At 41.9% G+C, this 20,157-nt stretch overlaps 2 protein-coding genes across 2 annotated transcripts; one reads left to right on the top strand and one right to left on the bottom strand.

Moving 5' to 3' along the window:
- Positions 1 to 2,918: 2,918 nt before the first annotated feature.
- Positions 2,919 to 4,067, bottom strand: LOC129778818 (40S ribosomal protein S2). Its single transcript, XM_055785933.1, has 2 exons — positions 3,506 to 4,067; positions 2,919 to 3,306 (listed from the first exon to the last, which is right to left on the bottom strand). The coding sequence occupies exons 1-2, from the start codon at positions 4,010 to 4,012 to the stop codon at positions 2,995 to 2,997; spliced, it is 819 nt and encodes a 272-aa protein (XP_055641908.1). The 5' UTR covers positions 4,013 to 4,067; the 3' UTR covers positions 2,919 to 2,994.
- Positions 4,068 to 10,007: 5,940 nt separating this feature from the next.
- On the top strand, positions 10,008 to 11,399 carry LOC129778336 (40S ribosomal protein S2-like). Its single transcript, XM_055785203.1, has 3 exons — positions 10,008 to 10,142; positions 10,319 to 10,826; positions 11,022 to 11,399. Exons 2-3 carry the CDS (start codon positions 10,320 to 10,322, stop codon positions 11,331 to 11,333), a joined length of 819 nt encoding a protein of 272 aa, XP_055641178.1. The 5' UTR covers positions 10,008 to 10,142; position 10,319; the 3' UTR covers positions 11,334 to 11,399.
- The last annotated feature ends 8,758 nt before the right edge of the window (positions 11,400 to 20,157 follow it).

The following is a 20,157-nucleotide window of genomic DNA, read 5'->3' as shown; positions in this document are numbered from 1 at the left end:
CTTAAAAATAGAGACATTTCTTTACATTTGGCATCCCTGATTCGAACACTAAATTTTGTTTTTGACGTTTTGAGGGATGCGAGTGCGAGTGAATTCAAAAAACTTTGAAGTAGCTCGCACGCCGGAAAACACATGACACTAACTGGCATGATGTGTTCACACGGTGTGAGTAGCTGCACTGCAGCAACTGACTAGACCGACTCGTATGCTTACTCGCACCGTCTGAACCCGGCTTTAGCTCCAAATTTTGGAGTGAAAATCATTCGCGACTAGTTGAAAGAATTATTCTATTTATTATTATTGTTGCATAAGGGTCGGACTACGGGGTTTAATCATTTAAATAATTAAATTCAATGATTCTTATTGAATTTTTCTAAATTTAGAACTGATTCTAGGCATGCTGATTTGAAAGAGGGCATTGCAATTTCAAATTGTTGTAGGTGGCGACACCATGCATAAAATTAAAGAAATCATTCGTTTGGCATTTGACGTGACGGTGCGGGTGGAAGCATTGACTGCATGTGTGAATTGGTGGAGACGTTGACGGAACGTAGACATTCTTCTCCGTAACGTGCTATGTGAATCGCACATTAGTGTTTATGCGCTTTTGAAAGGTGAAAATAAAGCAAGGCAATAATAAATGTACTCTCAGGTGAGCCAATACGAGAAATCTTTCTGCGGTCATGTAGCTGCGGATAATCGTATTCCATCCAAATTGTCGAGAAATGCAATATTTCAGACGTTTGTGATCAAGTTCTCTCTCCCTCTCGCTCAGGTAAACATCCCCTGATTATAGTTTGTCACTAAGTAAGATTTGAAGTCGTGTCCTCATATGTTATCGATTCGGGTATGAAGAATAAGTTGAAAAGTAATGTAGCTTCCACAATGAAGCGAGAAACTTTGCTATCTCACGTCACTCGCCGTGTGGAATAAGGCAAGGCGCAAATTGAGACGCGTATAGCGCGAGCTACTAGGCGCGATCTAGCGCCTGTTTTTGTGGCTAATGAAAATAGATAGAACGGCGCAAATTGGCCAGATGACGCGAGGTGGTAGAGCGCTCGTGAGACACGATTCGCGTGACGCTGTGGCTGAACCACAGTTTCTCGTGCTGGTCGTGCCAGTTGTGATAATTGTGTTGGTGAACAATCATAATCCGGTCGGGTGGTTGTATTAGTAAATAAATATATCGTGCAACTCTGTGTGAATCAGATATTGTAGACGAGTGGCACTTTATTTACACCAAACTGGACTCAATATGCGCTCCACTACGCTACGTTTGTGGCACGTATAAGTCGTGTTGGTAGTCTCGTGTTCGCTTACGAGCGCTATACGCTTCCCAATTTGCGCCTAGCCTAAGGGTCCTGCTGCGACTTGTCATCGTGAAAATCGCGCGGTAGAGCCGTCTAGTGTGTTTCCACGCTTAATACTCTCACAAAACCGTTGCGGCGCATCATCTCCATCGAGCCACCGCAGCGAATGGGGAACCGTACAACAGTGATTTTGGAACCGTACACACCCGCCCCGCTTTGTGTGTTTTATATCATACACATTCCATTGTCGAGCCTCCGCGGCGGTCTGTCATTGAAAAATCCGCGCGGGAGAGCCGTCTACACTGAGAGGAAAATTTAGTATATATGACGAATTTTTTCGTAAATGTTACCAATTCGCTAGTCATTTTCTACCCTACTAATCATTGGTACATCTTACAAAAGAAAATTGGTACCCTTAGAAAAATCCTCGGTCGAAAACTACTAAATACATTTGGTAATGCAAAATTAGTAGAATGTACAAATTTTTTGTACATATTGTCAACAAACCCGCATCCCTACCAGAGTTTAGTATATTTTACTCGATAACATTAGTAAGCTTGGATATTGTCATATCTGAAAATTGGTGAGAAAAGCGCGTATTAACCATTTTCATTGTTCCCATAAGGCAATACGGAGGTATAATAAGGATATAATTCTGATACGTGCATTTTCGGCGAGAAAATGTAGCCGATATTGGGCTTCCGAATTATGGTTCTGCTTGACATATGTGTTTATTAGTACGGTCGAAAATGACTATAGATTGGTAGTATTTACCAAAAAATTCGTTATATTTACTAATTATTTCTCTCAGTGTAGGCATTATTTTTGTAGGATGGTAGGCATTTTGGCCCACCACCTTTTATTTTCCCGCAGCGAAAACAAGTTCTCGATATCTTTGTGGTCGAGAATTTGTTTTCGACGAAGAGAAACAAAAGCTACATATATTTTAATCTAATAAAAACCAAAAAACCTTACCTCCGAATGGCTTTGTTTCCTCAAGAAGAATGACGACTGCGAAGTACGCACATTACAGTTACTAGAAATGAAAACAATCAAGGTTACACATGCTATGAAGTAAAATGTACGAATCTTTAGTAGGGATGTATGTTGCATAAGACATCCGTTTTACAAAGTTTTGGTAATATGTACAAAAAATGCGTACATTTTACCAATGTTTCAACTACTATAGATTTGGTAGCTGCATTTACTAATGTTTTCCTCCAGTGTAGTGTGTTCTTACGCTAAGGGTGAGTTTGCCACTAGAACTTATCATTAAAATAAAAAATATCTTCAGATACATTTTCTGTAAGAGATTATTTTACCACATAAAGAAAACAAAGTTTTCCATTCACATTGAACACTAATTTGATACGGAGAAGTTACTTTTCATTCATAATTTCTCTTTGAAAGGAAACAGGAATAAAGCCGATCATTTACACCGTAAAGTGGCGTTCGTGACCAGGCCCAATAAGAGGATGGGGATGATCCTTGGCTCAGAGCAGAAGATGGCACTGGAGCCGGAGCTGGGAAAAGACGCTCCGACTAAAGTATACGGAAAAATAATGCGAATTATCCCGTTGAGGAATTTAGGAGTATGAAAATGTGATGTTTAACTAAATTACAGTCGCTTGTTTATTCGTATGTAAACAACTGATATTGTTTGTTCACTCAATCTCGCTGAAATTTACAGTTCAATGATGCGCTGGCCGGTCTTGCTAGTCTTCTCCAGGAAGTCAGCATACTCCTGGTACGGAGTCTTGCTCAAAGGTAAATCCTTCCACAAATCGGGCGTGAGGAAAGCGTATGTCTTAGCAATGGCGGCGTATGTGGCCTTAGCGAAATTGCCAAGAGTGGTTGTTGAGCCACGAGTCATTGTGTAACAATCCTCAATACCAGCCATCTGCAGTAACTTCTTGGGGACAGGAGCCGATACGATGCCAGTACCACGTGGAGCAGGAATCAAACGAACCAAAACCGAGCCGCACTTGCCACTGACCTGAAATATGAACGAAATCACATATTAGAAGTGTATGAGACAGGCAAATTATTTTGAATTGTATTAAAAACGTATCAGACACACTTGAACGTCATATTGGTGATATGCAGTCACCATCCGTGAAAACCGCATAAGTTTATAAAATTTTCTCATCATATGTAAACATATATATATAGCAATAAATTTATTTAATACACACCTTGCATGGTACTGTGTGGGGTTTACCGATCTTGTTACCCCAATAGCCTCGGCGAACGGGAACAATTGACAGCTTCGCCAGAATGATCGCCCCACGAATGGCTGTAGCAACTTCCTTGCTACATTTTACTCCCAAGCCTATGTGACCGTTGCTATCACCGATGGCGACGAACGCCTTGAAACGCGTGCGCTGGCCGGCACGTGTCTGCTTCTGAACAGGCATAATCTTGAGAACTTCATCCTTCAAAGCGCGTCCCAGGTAGAAATCGATGATTTCGAACTCTTTTATTGGCAACGAGTACAGATAGATTTCCTCCAAGGTACGAATTTTCCCGTCCTTCACCAGACGTCCCAATTTGGTAACTGGGATCCATTCCTTGGAATCATCCTTACCGCCACGACCGCGACCACGACCACGTCCGCGGCCTCTTCCTCTGCCACCACGGCCACCTCCGCGGGAACCAAATCCTCCTCGAAAACCACCAGAAGCGGGAGCTGCTTCCGACATTCTAAAAAGCTGTGTTGTTCACTGTAGAGCGGAAAAGTGAAAGAACGATTTGACGCTTTGCCTGAAGTGACATCGTAACAAAAAAGTAAGGTGATATCTTTTGGGAAATGGCACTTGTCTAATGACGACATCTGTACCGGCCTTATCACAAACACCGCAACTAGTAGTGTACACTGGTACACGTGATCAACAAGCACAAATAAAAGCAACGTAGGAAATGATTTGACTCAATGTTTTATGCTTTATTCTACAAATGAAATCGTATCAACCAGTAAAACAAAGTGAATTTAATTATTAAATGTAGCTCGATAGAATGACGTCATATGTTGATATTCGAACAATTGTTTACTTTCCACTCCTTGTTTTTAGCTGTAGCATTCAGCGTTTAGAAAACAAGTGTCACTCACCCATAACAAAACCAAGGTGCATACAAGTATATCCTAAGGTGGGGCCGTTTCGTCACTAAGTTGGTTAGGGGAGCGGTATATGAAAACAGTACGTAAGAAAGCAGAAGGGGAATTATTTACTTGAAGCGTGAAAGAGACAGACTGATCAAGAGCAAATTTTAAGACATTTGACATCAGAATTTTTTTTTTGAAAACCCCGATTTCCGGTATTTTTTCGGTTTTCAAAAAACTCTAATTTTAACGTCTGCAACACTAATCAATGAAGTTCGAATAAGCTAATATTATGCATAGAGTATATTATCGTGCAAATCAACATTTCGCAACGACGTGCACCCTTTACCAGGCATCTCCAACCAAGTTTGCTTCCCATACTTTTGCAATTCCTCTGTCATTTTTGATCTGTCCATGCGATAAAAAATCCATGGAATACCAGATCACCTACGCTCCAATGTTATTCCGTCGATATTTTCGGAAAAATATGGGAAAGTTGGATCTGATAAAATGTTCTTTACTGACGGTTCATACATAAACGGGTCCACTGGCTTCGGCATCTTCAATGATAATTCCAGTGCCTCTTTCAAACTCAAAGATCCTTGTTCCGTGTATGTCGCAGAAATGGGTGCGATATACTATGCTCTAGGGATCATTGAAACACTGCCCATCGACCATTATTTTATTTTTTCAGACAGTCTCAGCTCAATAGAGGCAATCCGCTCAATGAAAGTTGATAAACGCTCGTCTTATTTCCTAACAAGAATAAGACATCTATTGAGTGTTTTGGTCGAAAAATTATTCAAGATTACCTTAGCATGGGTTCCCTCTCATTGCTCGATTCCGAGGAATGAGAAAGCGGACTCTCTAGCTAAGGTGGGCGCTTCAGAAGGTACACAGGCAAATTGCCTATAATGATTTTTTTCACATTCCTCGTCAGGACACACTCGTTAGTTGGCAGCGCATGTGGAGTGAAGATGAGTTCGGTCGTTGGTTACACACGATTATCCCTAAGGTTGGTTTAAGTGCTTGGTTTAAGGGATTGAATGTAGGTCGTGATTTCATTCGCGTGATATCTCGGCTCATGTCCAATCACTACAACCTAAACGCGCATCTCTATCGCATTGGGCTCGCAGCAAACAATCTTTGTGATTGTGGCGATGGCTACCACGACATCGAGCATATTGTCTGGTCGTGTATCCGGTTCCATGCTGCTCGCTCTCAGCTCTCTAGAGCACTGAGAGCACAAGGCAGACAATCGGATATCCCCGTCCGGGATATCTTAGGTAGCCGTGATCCTGATCTTCTGCTTCATCTATCCCTGTTCCTCAGAAACGCCGATGTCAACGTTTAATGATGTTTCCTTCGTTGTGTCCCTGTTTCATATCCCTCCTATCCGATCTATAAACTTTTACTTAGTCGCGGCAATACATACACACACTCTTTACAGATATACGGGCCAAAGGTTGTGCAGTGGGGGGTCTCCGTAGCCACATTGGTTGCGCGTTCGCTTAGTAAGCGATCGATCGTGAGTTCAAAACTCAGGGCCCCCATTGACCATCTTTGTGTTGTTACAGAATAACTACGTCCACGCAACAATCATCAGCGATGGAGATCGATCCACGGTCGAAATAAGATCGATTCATCCATACAACTGCTCTACTCTGCAAGAAACACCGGGCTCCTGTTCTATAAATAACTCAACAATGGATCAACGACTGTCTCCGCTGTCCAGTCTTAACTGGATAATGGAAGAACAGATAGAAAACTCTTACGCCTAAATGGCTACTGTGTAAATGTGTAAATGGTAAAATGGTATAGAAGGGAATACTCTAACGCCGAAAAATGGCAGCTGTGTAATGTGCTAATTATAGATATGATAAATATGTGACATGTACACGATTAAAATTCGCCTCTGTTACAGCTAAAATGCTAATGAGCCTAAAATAAACAAAAGGGATAAAAAAAAGGTTGTGCAGTCCACTGATGATTCAACAAGAGCCAAAGGTTGTACCGCTCATGACAACTCTACACGAGCCGATGATTGCGCCGGCTAGTGACCATTCTATTCTGGATTCCTCGAGTCGAGAAGACGCACCACGCTAGATATGGGGTACATACTAGGGGGCGTTGCTGATTAATGGTCAGCTGCATCCCAATAGGAAGTATCCCGTGTCCGGCACACGTACAGAGCATTGGAGACAGCAACATCCCAATTACGAGAACACTTGTAATACTAACCTCGAGCCGACCGCGAGTAATCGGTTAAATATTACTAACATTGATAGTAAGAAAAATTGTCAAAATATTGAACTCCGGCCCCGTCAGGCTAACGCCATATGAGCCTTGATAAAAATACATATTTTGGAAAAAAAAATTTCGCTACAAGTTCCGAATGAAAACTCGAGATAACTATGTTTATTGGAACTTAAAACCATACATTTCGTCTCGTATTCCGAAAAAAAAAGTCCCAAAGTGTCGATTTTTGACAAAAAAAAATTCGAGATGACACTAGATCTCGACGTTTCATGCATTTTTAAGACATTTTTCATCAAAAAATTTGTTTCGAAAACCTCAATTTCCTTTACTCCCCCCTTGGGTGATTTTTCGATTTTCAAAAAACTCAAACTTTGACCGCTTTGCGCCACTCTTCCTTAAGTCCGATTGAGCTGATATTCGGCATAGGGTATTTTTTCGAGGTGGTGAACATTTTTATGGTATAACTTTTTGAAATTAGAGATGAAATATATACTGATGGTCGAATAAAGCTTATGTTAAAATAAGCTATATGTTTTGAATAATCAAATGACATGAAGTGAAAATTTTCATCCAAATTTTAACAGTTTAAAACTGCCTTCGGGCCTTCTAATTCGATAGAGATTAATCTACCTCTCTGAATGAATATTGCCGTCAGATGTCAACACTGTAGCCAAGCGTAGCTACTGGTAATTGAAACGATGTCGTACCGAAGAGCGACGAACGCACCCATACCACGAACTTCGACGTTTCAATTGTATGTATGATGCTACTCGCCCGTGTAGTTCGTGCCCGGGACCGGCAAAATACTCTTTTCGAGAATTTCTTCATGTATTTGTCTGAAACGTGCTGTGCATGCCCGGAGCAGTTCCGCTATATATATACGCATACACATTTGAAACACACGCAAAAATGCCGTGTCATACCGGTTACGCTACGTGCCTGATAGTATAATATTACCTTTATTCTTACTGTGTAATATTTCACCCTGTGATATTTTTGTTTACACAAAATAACACTTTCTTTATCACTCGATTCGTACAAACCTGAGAGAGAGGAGCCAGCTCGCTTTTGTTGTGATCACCCTTATGTCAGCGCGGACCAGTCACGGTGAACCAAGGGGAAGTATTGAAATATGTAGAAAATTTCAACATGACATTTTTTTGCAAGACATTTTATGTGAAAATAATTTTGACGTCGGACTACATCCTTCATTTCTATACAGGGGTGTAAGTTCAAAGCTTCGAAAACAAGAGTGTTACATTGGAGAAACAAGATTTTGAGCAATAAAACCTCTTCGCCGGTTGAAAGAAATGTAATGATAACCGCTTCATTCGAAAGATAAAATGTCTACGCGTTATATGTGTGTTACTTATTGATCCAAAAACTTGTTTCAATAGCTAAAAAATTGCTTTGAAGGCAAGCAATTGAAATCACAAAAATCTGTATATAAGGAATATAAGGTGCAAGCTCGGAAATGCACTCAATTATAATTGTACAGCGGTTAGATCATTTTGGAACAGTTACTGCTACAAAAAAAAACTTGCTACTGTGAAGAAGGCGACCAGCAAGAAGAAAGCTGCTGATACTGCTGGTGTGGCTGCCCGAAAGCAAAAGTCAAACAAATCCTCAAAAATCGCTGCATGCAAGCCGAAAACGCCGAAGCCATAGAAATCAGTAGCAGCTTCGAAAAAAACTACCATAGCCACACATAACGCACAACACGAGAGAAAACAAGATAGTGTTTTCAGCAAATCAAATCCAGTTCTTTTCAGAAAGAGTTTATCAAATACTGCGGTCAAATACATTCTTTTTGTAATTTCTTCGATCAAGTGCGATCAACGTAAGATTACATCTTTCGAGCACTTTTTAGGGGTACAATGAATCTTGAGAAAGACAATTCTTTCCGGATCGACACTCACACAAACAATGTTCACTCATCAATGTCACAAAAGGAAAGTGGGTGTTGTGAGGGAGAGCAGAGTGAGCGCTTCATTTATGTAGACTGTTTGGAAGCGACAGTTATGTTGTCTATGGGAAATGGTATACAAATTAAATCACACATAAAGGGGAGAAAGAATCTTGACCCTTTTAGTTTTGTGGACAAGACCAATTGGTTCACCTTCACTATCGGTCAATTCGATTGGATCTTCAGTGATACTATTGCCTTGATTAGCAACCTGCATGTCAAATTTAAAATTTGCATATGAATGGTCCATCAGTGATGGGCAGGAATATCATGGCAAAGATGACGAGAGACTGGTAGGATAATTCTCATCTTCATCCGAATCGTGATCACTGCCTGTTAAAATTGCAGACACAGCATCCTTTTTAGTCAACCTACTATTATTTCCATCGGACACAAACAAAATTCCATCAAAATGCACCTGAGAGAAATCAATGTTGACTCTTTTAATTGGAAGATTAGCACTTATTTTATATATTCCACATACGTTGCATATTCAAATTGCATCGGAGAATATACAATCATCGCCCACATTGCAAAAATCGATTCACTGAGCTTGCAGCAATAGATCAACCTGGAACCAGTGAAAGAATGAATGAAAGAATGAAAAAAATTCGCGGAAACTGAATGAAAGATCGGAAAAAGTCACAAATGAGACCAAAACACCCATAAATTCACAAAAGATCTCCACCGACAAACAAATCATAAAAAACAGTTTGCTTCTTATTTCGGATATTGTTTTTGTAATCATCGAAATAATTCTTTAGAACACCTATATCGAAATTATCAGAAGTAAAAAAAAAATGTTGGAATGGGCCGATGCTGCTGGAAGCCATGATGTGGGCTGGCCTGGTACATCTTTTATTATTTCCTACATGATCCTTCTTATACCCCCCATATATTCCTGTTAGACGCAGTCCTACGTCAAAAATCAAATCGGGGATAAAAACGCACAAATATACTCACAAACAAAGGTTCACGTCAAGTTTGAACACTTTTCTCATAAATGAATGACAACAACATGCTTGATTGAAATTGTCAGATTGGAATTTTCTTGATGATGATGCGTAAGAAGAATAAGAAGAAAACAAACTATCTGTCATTCAGCTGGCTCCTCTCTCTCAGGTACAAACAGTTGGAATGATACATTTCCGTACACGCAAAATTCAAAAGGATAATCGAACCTAAAAAACGAACTAGTAAATAAAATTACGAGTCCACTCGAAGTTGTAGAAAAAAGTGAAAAAGAAAAAAGAAAAGTCGAAACTAATAAATTGCTGTAGTGTTTTGTTTATGCAACATTCACTTGTAATATGTACGAATTAACGATTTCTGTAGGGAGTATAGTATTCGATTAATCGATTAATCGAAAGATTATCGGGGATCACTAGTAACATCTATTCACCTTGTGCGTGATGGCTGAGTGACGCTCGTTGCTTTCTCGCTGGGGGGAACACGTCAACTCGTTCATTCGCATTTCCGTTTTACGGCGATTAACACCTATTTTATAGTAAGTGGAGTTTGGAGTGTCTTGTGCTAATTTTTTCAAATAATATTCAATAGCATTTTCAGCATAGCTTTTTGTGTTTCTTATTTTGTATAATGATGAGATTTCCTTCAATTTAGATTATAGTCTTATTGCAACATACGGTATATGTATGACTAACATAACCTTGCTTTTTTCAGAATGGCGGACGCAGCTCCAGCCCGTGGTGGTTTTAGAGGAGGATTTGGTTCTCGTGGGGGTGCCCGTGGCGGACGAGGTCGAGGCCGCGGACGTGGTCGTGGTCGCGGTCGTGGCGGTAAGGACGATTCCAAGGAATGGATCCCAGTTACCAAATTGGGACGTCTGGTGAAGGACGGGAAAATTCGTACCTTGGAGGAAATCTATCTGTACTCGTTGCCAATAAAAGAGTTCGAAATCATCGATTTCTACCTGGGACGCGCTTTGAAGGATGAAGTTCTCAAAATTATGCCTGTCCAGAAGCAGACACGTGCCGGCCAGCGCACGCGTTTCAAGGCGTTCGTCGCCATCGGTGATAGCAACGGTCACATAGGCTTGGGAGTAAAATGTAGCAAGGAAGTTGCTACAGCCATTCGTGGGGCGATCATTCTGGCGAAGCTGTCAATTGTTCCCGTTCGCCGAGGCTATTGGGGTAACAAGATCGGTAAACCCCACACAGTACCATGCAAGGTGTGTATTAAATAAATTTATTGCTATATATATGTTTAAATATGATGAGAAAATTTTATAAACTTATGCGGTTTTCACGGATGGTGACTGCATATCACCAATATGACGTTCAAGTGTGTCTGATACGTTTTTAATAATTCAAAATAGTTTGCCTGTCTCATACACTTCTAATATGTGATTTCGTTCATATTTCAGGTCAGTGGCAAGTGCGGCTCGGTTTTGGTTCGTTTGATTCCTGCTCCACGTGGTACTGGCATCGTATCGGCTCCTGTCCCCAAGAAGTTACTGCAGATGGCTGGTATTGAGGATTGTTACACAATGACTCGTGGCTCAACAACCACTCTTGGCAATTTCGCTAAGGCCACATACGCCGCCATTGCTGAGACTTACGCTTTCCTCACGCCCGATTTGTGGAAAGATTTGCCTCTAAGCAAGACTCCCTACCAGGAGTATGCTGACTTCCTTGAGAAGACCAGCAAGACCGGTCAGCGCATCATTGAGCTGTAGAAATTCCGCTAACTTTTAGGGCAAAGTATTAATAAACCCTATTGTGCCGAGAACACAAACTTCAAATTGCGTTGTTCATATTTGTTTATTTTTAATAGCGTTTGTCAAGAAATTTCAGCCTGATTCTGCGTGGCGTGTGAAGTGAGATAACAATTGTCACGTATGTCACGCATATTCATTTCAGAGGCCGTGGTATACGACGAAGCCGGAGCGAGAGCGACAATTGAACGCCGAGAGCGCAGAGAGTAGCAGCAACTACGACCAAAACGGAAATGTAAAACTTTACAGGATACAATAAAACGTTTCACTCTGCTTGTTGAACAAACTAAGGGTCCTATTCCAGAAAACGAGACGAGCAATCCGTCAACAATGAAGAAATTCTATGAAACAGCTTATCCTATATAAAACATAGGAGAAGATCGTTTACCTGTTTCTGTGTAAAGTTAAAATTGGCCATCACAAAGTTTTAGCGAATTGTCAATGCGCAAGAAGCATTAAAAGCCAACAAATAATGACTACAGAGTGCACTGATGACACCTTACGTGACCATAAAGGGATATAGAGTATGACGAGTATTATGGTTTCTTGATACCCAAAGTTTTCGATGTTTATTTTAGAAACTTTTACTTACTATTTAATATGAACAAAACATTCTATGTAGGCTTTATACCGTTCTGAATCATATTTTGGACGCTTAAGGCATATGATGCAGAAAACAAATCTAATATTTATGCACATGTAATATTTGGTTGATATTTTTAATAAATTAGTTCAATATGCTTTTAAGCTTTCTACTTTGACACCTATTTGATTGAAAACATAAAAATAATCATCGAATAAAATGCTTTTCAAATGAAGCGGATAAGAATCAAACTTCGGACACTAAATCAAATTTCGGACATTTTATTTTGTAATTTTTTGGACGAAAATTACATTACACTTGATTATATTTTATAGTCAACTGCGAAACACCAAGCAATCACAGTAAACTGTTAACGATGATGAGAGCTGATGAAACACGGGAGAAATTTAAATATTTATGAACGGGTAAATTCTACGTGCTCACGCTAAGGAAACGTCAAACACAAACGATAATGAGTAGTGTTGTAAGATTTCTGCCGATTATGGGTCCTATTCCAGAAAACGAGACGAGGAGACGAGCGCTCGTCTCGTTTGTTTTCATATTCCAGAAGCCGAGCTCGACTAAAAACAGACGAGTAGCTCGTCTGGTTCGACAACCGTTTGGCCGCGCTCGTCAATGAATCAGTCGAATCGTCTAGTTTGTTTGATGTGTTTGTTCACCTTGTTGATTGAAAGCATCGGGGTATTCTTCTGCTCCGCCTTTATCTTCAAAAATTATTTCACGGCTAAACTAGTATTGCGTAAGCAATGTATGTTTTCAATTGCAACCATCAAATTCAATTCAGTAATTGCATGATTTTACAGATTTTCGAATGGGCCTCTTCCAAACAACACAACCAAATGTAAACATTAAACTCATATCTAGGGATACTAGATGACTGTTTTGAATATATTAACACGGCACGAAAAGGGTCTTCACATATTGAACGAAAATGAGTAATTCAAAACAACTACTTTATTGGAAATGCATATATATATATAGATTTAAATTTTTTCTCGATAAATATTGATAAATAAATATAAATAATAAATAAATGATAAATTTACAGCATTAAGAGAGCTGCCATTGTATAACCTCAAAAAGGCGCTTTTCTCGAAGAATAAATTCAACAAGCCTAAAGATTTCGCTTGATCATCGGAATAAGGACACCAAATCATGCCGGAAAGCGATCGGAACGACTGCAAGATCTGTGGGCAATCCAACAATCTCGATAATATGGTGCAATGCTCAACATGCAAAGAGTGGTTGCATATGCGGTGTGCGGGTATGGATGACAGTGTACGGATGGTACGGAAATGGAAGTGTGGAACGTGTAAGTCTTTAGAATTGCCGTCTCTACCACCATCGACAACTTCCGTGACAGCAGCATCGCAGAGTCCGAATCCGACAGGTGCGACCGAGTGTGCAGGAGTGATTAATCCTCCAGCTACGATGACAGCGGCTGCTAGCGGAGATGTAAACAGTCCTCTGAGCTCATCTTCCTCACCGTACCTTGGTTTTCCCGAGTCTACGAAAATGAATTAATTGCGATTGCAAGAACACCAGAAGATGCTTGAGCGCGAGATGGAATTACAACATAGACAAGAGTTGGAGCGAAAGAAGCTGCGTCTGGAGGCAGTTATGATGAAGGCTAGGTTCCAGCTGATGGATGGCAAGCAAAACGAGGTGAGCGATGTTATTCAACAGACGGATATCGGAATGAACTGGATCAAAATGTTGGACGCGATGTCAATTTTGCAGCCAAACGTAGCGGCAGAGGCAACTTCATTGGTCATCCCTACTATCGATCGTAGTTCAACATTGACGACCGGAGCTGCAGCAAGTACCTTGCTCGATTTGACGTCGCCAATATTCCAGCAAAGAAAAAATAGACAGAGCAACATTACTACTCCAACAGTAGGCACTACGGCCTCTCTTGTGCCCCACTCGTTAACCTCAACTACCATGTCGACAGGTAGCTGTACTATATCAACAACAGAGTGCAGCAGCGTTCTCAGCTTGCAACACGGTTCCAGCGATAACTCAACCACTGAGGTTACCTGGTTCGACAGCTGAAACAACGACAACAGGTATTCGATTGCCAACATATGCAGTAACAGAACCCCAGCTGACCGCATATCAGCCACCATACATTGGAAGATCGCAGTCAGCATTCCCCATCACGATGAGTGGATCCACATTGTCTGGGTCTAGTTCGGTTGTCAGTGCAACAGGTATGCCCCTACCACCACGTGCATCAGCATATCAGAGGCCATTCTGTGGTAACACACTTGGTGGAATACCGACGAGCATGGCAATGCCGTCACTCCCATCGACGAATCAGCAGGCGTTAGGATGCCGTAGTCAACCATTTGCGAGCAGTGCCGATTTACCAGGTGCTGAGAGGATGCCTTCGCAGCAGCAGCTGCTTGCGCGGCATGTCATGCCGAAGGATCTTCCCACGTTTAGAGGCGACCCGGAAGATTGGCCCTTGTTCTATTCGTCGTACATTAACTCGACGTCAGCGTGCGGGTATTCCGACGCTGAGAATTTGGCCAGACTTCAAAGAGCACTGCAAGGTAAGGCGTTCGAGGCAGTAAAGAGTCGACTGCCTTTCCCGGCCGGTGTTTCCCAAGTTATGTCGACATTGTATTTGCACTTCGGCCGGTCAGAGCTTATTATACACACTTTGTTAAATAAAATAAAAGAGGTTCCGACTCCTAGGGTAGATAGGTTAGAATCACTTATAAATTTTGGTATGATGGTGCAGAATTTCTCTGACCATTTGGAGGCAGCCGGGCAGGTAGAAAACATGTGTAATCCGGTTTTACTCCAAGAGTTAGTAGAAAAACTTCCGACGCAACAGCGGCTCGACTGGTCGCTATTCAAACGACAGTTTCCAGTTGTTGATATTCGTACGTTTGCTGCATATATGTCCAACATTGTCATTGCCGCATCAGGAGTGACCGTCATTACCGAAACAAAGTCTGCGAGGTAGGGGAAGGGTGACAAATCTAAAGAAAGGAACTTTTTCAACACAAATTCGGCAGAAGAACCTGCGAAGAAGGACCAGTGGGTAAAGCAGATACAGTCAGTATTATGTTTGGTGTGCAAAGATCCACACCATAAGGTATAGGAGTGTTCTGCCTTTAAGAAGATTGATTCGGAGGGTAGATGGAAGGTTGTGCACGAACAGCATTTATGTCGAACGTGCTTAGGAAAACACGATCGTCGGCCATGTAGGTCTCAGGCGCGCTGTGGGGTGGATGGGTGTCAATTGCGTCACCATCTCCTGCTACACATGGCTTCTCAGAAGTGTGACGGAACAAATAAAAACGATGTGAGAGCAACGGCTCTAAGAGGTGATCGAGTTAACGCCCACCATAACATGAAACAGGCAGTGATGTTCAAAATGTTACCGGTGAAACTGTTTTGGAATGACAAAGCAGTGTAGACTATCGCCTTCCTGGACGACGGATCATCCATGACGCTTGTGGAGCAGGCGATTGTAAATGAGCTGGGTATAAACTATGGAGAAAAACTTCCGCTTTGTTTGAGCTGGACCGGAAATGTCACTCGCTACGAGTCTGGTTCGCAACGCGTATCGATGGAAATTTGTGGAGTTGGAACGAAGAGTCGGTTCAAGTTAAACAACACTCGTACGGTAGCTAGCTTGAATCTCCCTAAGCAAACATTGAAATACGAACAGCTAGCACAACAGTATGCGCACTTACGCGGGTTACCACTTCACAGTTACGACTCGACTTCACCGGGCATACTTATCGGTTCCGACAAGGCAGGCTTGATCGCAGCACTCAAACTACGAGAAGGTCAACTAGGCGACCCTGTAGCCACGAAGACACGGCTTGGCTGGACAATATTTGGGACAACTTGGGAGCAACATAATCACTAATTTCAGTTTGCACATTTGCGAGTGCACGAAAGATCGGGAACTCCATGATTTAGTCAAAGAACATTTTACGATTGAGAGCGTTGGAGTTTCGGCCAGCACGGCACCGGAATCCGAAGAGGACAGGAGTGCTCGAGGAATTCTAGAACAAACAACGAGGCGTGTGTCTACGGGTTTCGATACAGGTCTGTTGTGGCGGTATGATAGAATTGAATTTCCCAGTAGCTTTGGGATGGCGACGAATGAAAGCAGACAGCGAACTTTGTGATAGCGTGCATCGCCAGATTGGAGAGTATCTTGAGAACGGATACATTCATCGCGCGACTTCAGAAGAAATGAGTTCAGCGGATCCGAACAGAGTATGGTATTTACCGCTGGGAGTAGTTCGAAATCCCAAAAAGCCAGGAAAGATACGCTTGGTGTGGGATGCGGCAGCCAAAGTGAAAGGAACCTCGTTGAACACAATGCTGCTCAAAGGACCAAACCTGCTTACTCCTCTGTTGGGGGTTCTTTTCGTATTTCGCGAACGAAAAATCTTCGGAGATATTAAACAGATGTTTCACCAATTTCGCATTTTGGAGAGAGAGACGCTTATACACAGCAGTTCCTCTATCGATCGCATCCATCGCAGCCTGTACAAGTGTATATAATGGACGTAGGAACTTTTGGATCGACCTGTTCTCCGTGCCAGGCGCAATATATAAAGAATTTGAACGCCAAGGAATACGAGACGACCTATCCTAGAGCAGCAACTGCAATAATATCCAGGCACTATGTTGACGACTACCTGGATAGCTTCGATAATGAACAGGAAGCCGTCGAGGTAGCGTTCGAAGTGAAAGAAGTCCACATGAAATGAGGCTTCACTATTCGAAACTGGCTTTCCAACTCTCCAGCAGTTCTTCGGCGGGTCGGGGAAGTTGATCTGGAGAATGCGAAGGAAATCAATGCAAACAAAGAAAGTGTTACCGAGAGAGTATTGGAAATTTCTTGGCTGCCTCGCGAAGATCAGTTTACCTATGCGGGGGAGTTGAATTTAAGTGAAATAATACCTACTAAACGAAATGTTCTGCGGTGTGTGATGAGCATATTCGATCCACTAGGTCTTCTTTCGCACTTCCTAGTACACGGCCGGATAATAGTGCAAGACATCTGGCGGACACAAGCTGGTTAGGACCAGGAGATCGTCGGAGATATTCTGGGAAAGTGGAGTAGATGGATCGCTCAATTTAAAAAGTTAGAGAGAGTGCGCATAAACCGACCGTGTTTCCCGGGATTTTCGTTATCCGAGATTGGTCCACTACAACTCCACGTTTTTGTGGATGCGAGTGAGAAAGCCTACGCATGCGTAGCGTATTTTCGAGCAGAAATAAAAAACCAGGTACAGTGCGCCCTCGTTATGGCTAAATCGAAGGTGTTGCAGACGAGGCGACTAAATGGGGCAGAGGACCGTGTTTTTCTCCAGACTCTCGTTGGATCAGAGGTCCTGATTTTTGATATCTACCGGAGACAGAGTGGCCTGCGCAATCATCGAAGCAGCCCGTAGAAACGCTAGAAGAGCTGCGTCCATGCATGGTTCACAGCGAATGTATTACACAAGAGATCGTGGATTTTGATCGCTTCTCTAAATGGGAGCGTGTTACGAGCCGTGGCTTTTATTCATCGTTACATCGAAAATCTCCGTCGCAGATGTCAACAACAACCTTTAGAGTGCGGTGGTCTTACGCAAGAAGAACTACAGATGGCAGAGAACAGTCTATGGCGCATAACACAATCCTCAGCGTATCCGGAAGAAGTGACTGTTTTAAAAGGCGAAGAGGAAAAACGAGTCGACAAAACAAGTAAGGTCTTAGCTGACACCATTCCTAGATCAACAGTCCGTGATACGAATGGATAGTCGCATCTCGGCCGCACCGTGTACGATGTACGACTTCAAATTTCCCATTATATTACCACGTGATCATCGTCTGACCTCATTACTCATCGATTGGTATCATCGGAAATACTTACATGGAAATCATGAAACAATAGGGAATGAAATCCGTCAAAGATTCCACATTTGTCGATTTCGTAGAGTAGACAAATCTCTAAAAATTGTCAGACATGCAAAATCGCTAAAGCCAAACCGGTGGTTCCGAGAATGGCTCCACTTCCTGAAGCTCGCCTCACGCCATGGATTCGACCATTTACCTTCGTAGGACTGGACTATTTTGGACCGTTGAATGTGCGTCTAGGTCGCAGTTGTGTCAATAGATGGGTCGCCTTGTTCATCTGCCTCACCGTTAGGGCGATCCACCTCGAGGTAGTCCACAATCTGTCAACAGAATCCTGCAAGATGGCCATCCATAGATTCGTATCTCGCCGAGGATCTCCCAGTGAAATATATTCAGACAACGGGACCAATTTTCAAGGTGCTAGCCGAGAATTACGGGAACAGATCGAGAATCTCACAAGAACTTGGGAGAAATCTATACGAACACCAACACTAAATGGATATTTAATCCGTCATCAGCACCCCACTTCGGTGGAATTTGGGAACGCCCGTAAAATCAGTTAAGCAGGCTTTTGGGTGCATGCTCAACTCGCGCAACCCAGATGACGAAACATTAATGACCGCTCTAGCGGAAGCTGAATCCGTGATCAACTCACGTCCGTTGACGAATCTGCCGTTGGATTCCGCTGAACAAGAAGCTCTAACTCCTAATCATTTTATTTTACTGAGTTCTGATAGAGTAATTCAACCGCCAAAGACACTGGGAGAAGCTACAGCGGTCACCAGAGGTAACTGGAACTTGGCACGACAGATGACAGACCGGTTCTGGTCGAGGTGGGTACGAGATGAGGTCAGACCAACAATCGCTAAACGAACCAAGTGGTTCCAAGATGTGAATCCACCGAAGATCGGCGACGTAGTCGTAGTGGTAAATGAAGGAGTGTGAAATGGATGGGCTAGGACGAGTCGCCTCCATCGCTAAAGGACGAGATGGCCGAGTGCGTCAAGCGCTGATTCAGACAGCCAGCGGTTTCATGCGACGGCCAATGGCGAAAGTACTAGTGTTAGCAGTAAAGTCTGGGAGTAAAGATGAGCCGGAAGCGCAACATTACGGGTCGGGGAATGTATCGAACGCAGCCATCGCCGAGAGTACTACCCCTTGATTAGCGATTCGCCCATCTCCACTAGCCAACTCTAACGTCACCATAGACGATCAAACCTCAAATTTATAGATAAAAAAGAAAAACTGCACCAGATAGGATTTTTTGAACACGCTTGTAATTTTCATCAGTAATTTATATTGAAGTTATATTTGGATTAATATTCTATCGGATTTGCTCAGTAATAAGGAGATCGAAATGTAAGTTTCTTTTCAATGAATTGTATCAAAGATTATAAAAATATCAATAAATTTACAGCTTTAAGAGAGCTGCCATTGTATAACCTCAAAAAGGCACTTTTTCGAAGAATCCGAAAATGTAAATCCAAAAGCTATGGAAATGCTTAACGGGTAGTACACTATAAACATCGTAAATAGTATGTGATTTTCGCGATTTTTTTCAACGAGAAAACAAATTAATATGATTAATCTGATATCAATCTGATATTTAACAAACAAAAAATTTATTGGTGTCAATTGGACTGTCCCCTGAATAGCCGTAACCGGTTTGTTGAACCCTTGCAGCCAAAACCTTGTAAACTGGTGGGAGTTCTACAAGTTTTTCTAGTGGACCGATTTCAACCAAAGATTTTTTTACGTAATCTTGGATATATTTCCTGTCATCGTACCTAAGATTTTTTCAAAATATAGACCTTTTATGAAATGGCGACATTTTTTTGAAAAAAAAATGCGTTTTTGCCTCAAAAATCGAGACAAAAACACTCACCAAAATGTATTTTTTTAAATATCAAAAAACCTTACGATGACAGGAAATTTAGTGGGATAAAAATTTTAAACTCTTAGAGTTCATTCGTCTCTTGCAAACCGATAAACGTTGTTTCGCTCCAAGCTAGGGACACCAGATGTTACAATCAACATTCGGAATGCTTCGCGCACTTTGTTTGTCACATAAAATTTGATACAGATTCTTTGATCCATTTTTGCAAAAGGCAAAAATCGAAGATGAATCAAAACACGTGAGAAAAGCAGTTGTCAAAAATAACCTGAACTTTAAAAATAGTCGTACTTGTCAGCATAAGTGAAATGAGTACCAACACAATGCCACAAAATATCTAGAATCGAATATACGTAACCCGCGTTAATTCGAGAGACGCGATGATTTTTGAATAGACCTTGTAG

Source organism: Toxorhynchites rutilus, chromosome 3 (genome assembly GCF_029784135.1).
Source record: "Toxorhynchites rutilus septentrionalis strain SRP chromosome 3, ASM2978413v1, whole genome shotgun sequence".
Taxonomy (NCBI): domain Eukaryota; kingdom Metazoa; phylum Arthropoda; class Insecta; order Diptera; family Culicidae; genus Toxorhynchites; species Toxorhynchites rutilus.
Note: the sequence above shows the minus strand (reverse complement) of the source record. Positions and strands in the feature narration are given on the sequence as shown.

What these genes read in the sequence shown, in the direction of transcription:
- LOC129778818 (XM_055785933.1), bottom strand. Translation starts at nt 4,012, where the DNA reads ATGTCGGAAGCAGCTCCCGCTTCTGGTGGTTTTCGAGGAGGATTTGGT. An exon ending in CCCACACAGTACCATGCAAG is followed by an intron (nt 3,307 to 3,505) that starts GTGTGTATTAAA and finishes TTCATATTTCAG; the next exon opens with GTCAGTGGCAAGTGCGGCTC.
- LOC129778336 (XM_055785203.1), top strand. Translation starts at nt 10,320, where the DNA reads ATGGCGGACGCAGCTCCAGCCCGTGGTGGTTTTAGAGGAGGATTTGGT. An exon ending in CCCACACAGTACCATGCAAG is followed by an intron (nt 10,827 to 11,021) that starts GTGTGTATTAAA and finishes TTCATATTTCAG; the next exon opens with GTCAGTGGCAAGTGCGGCTC.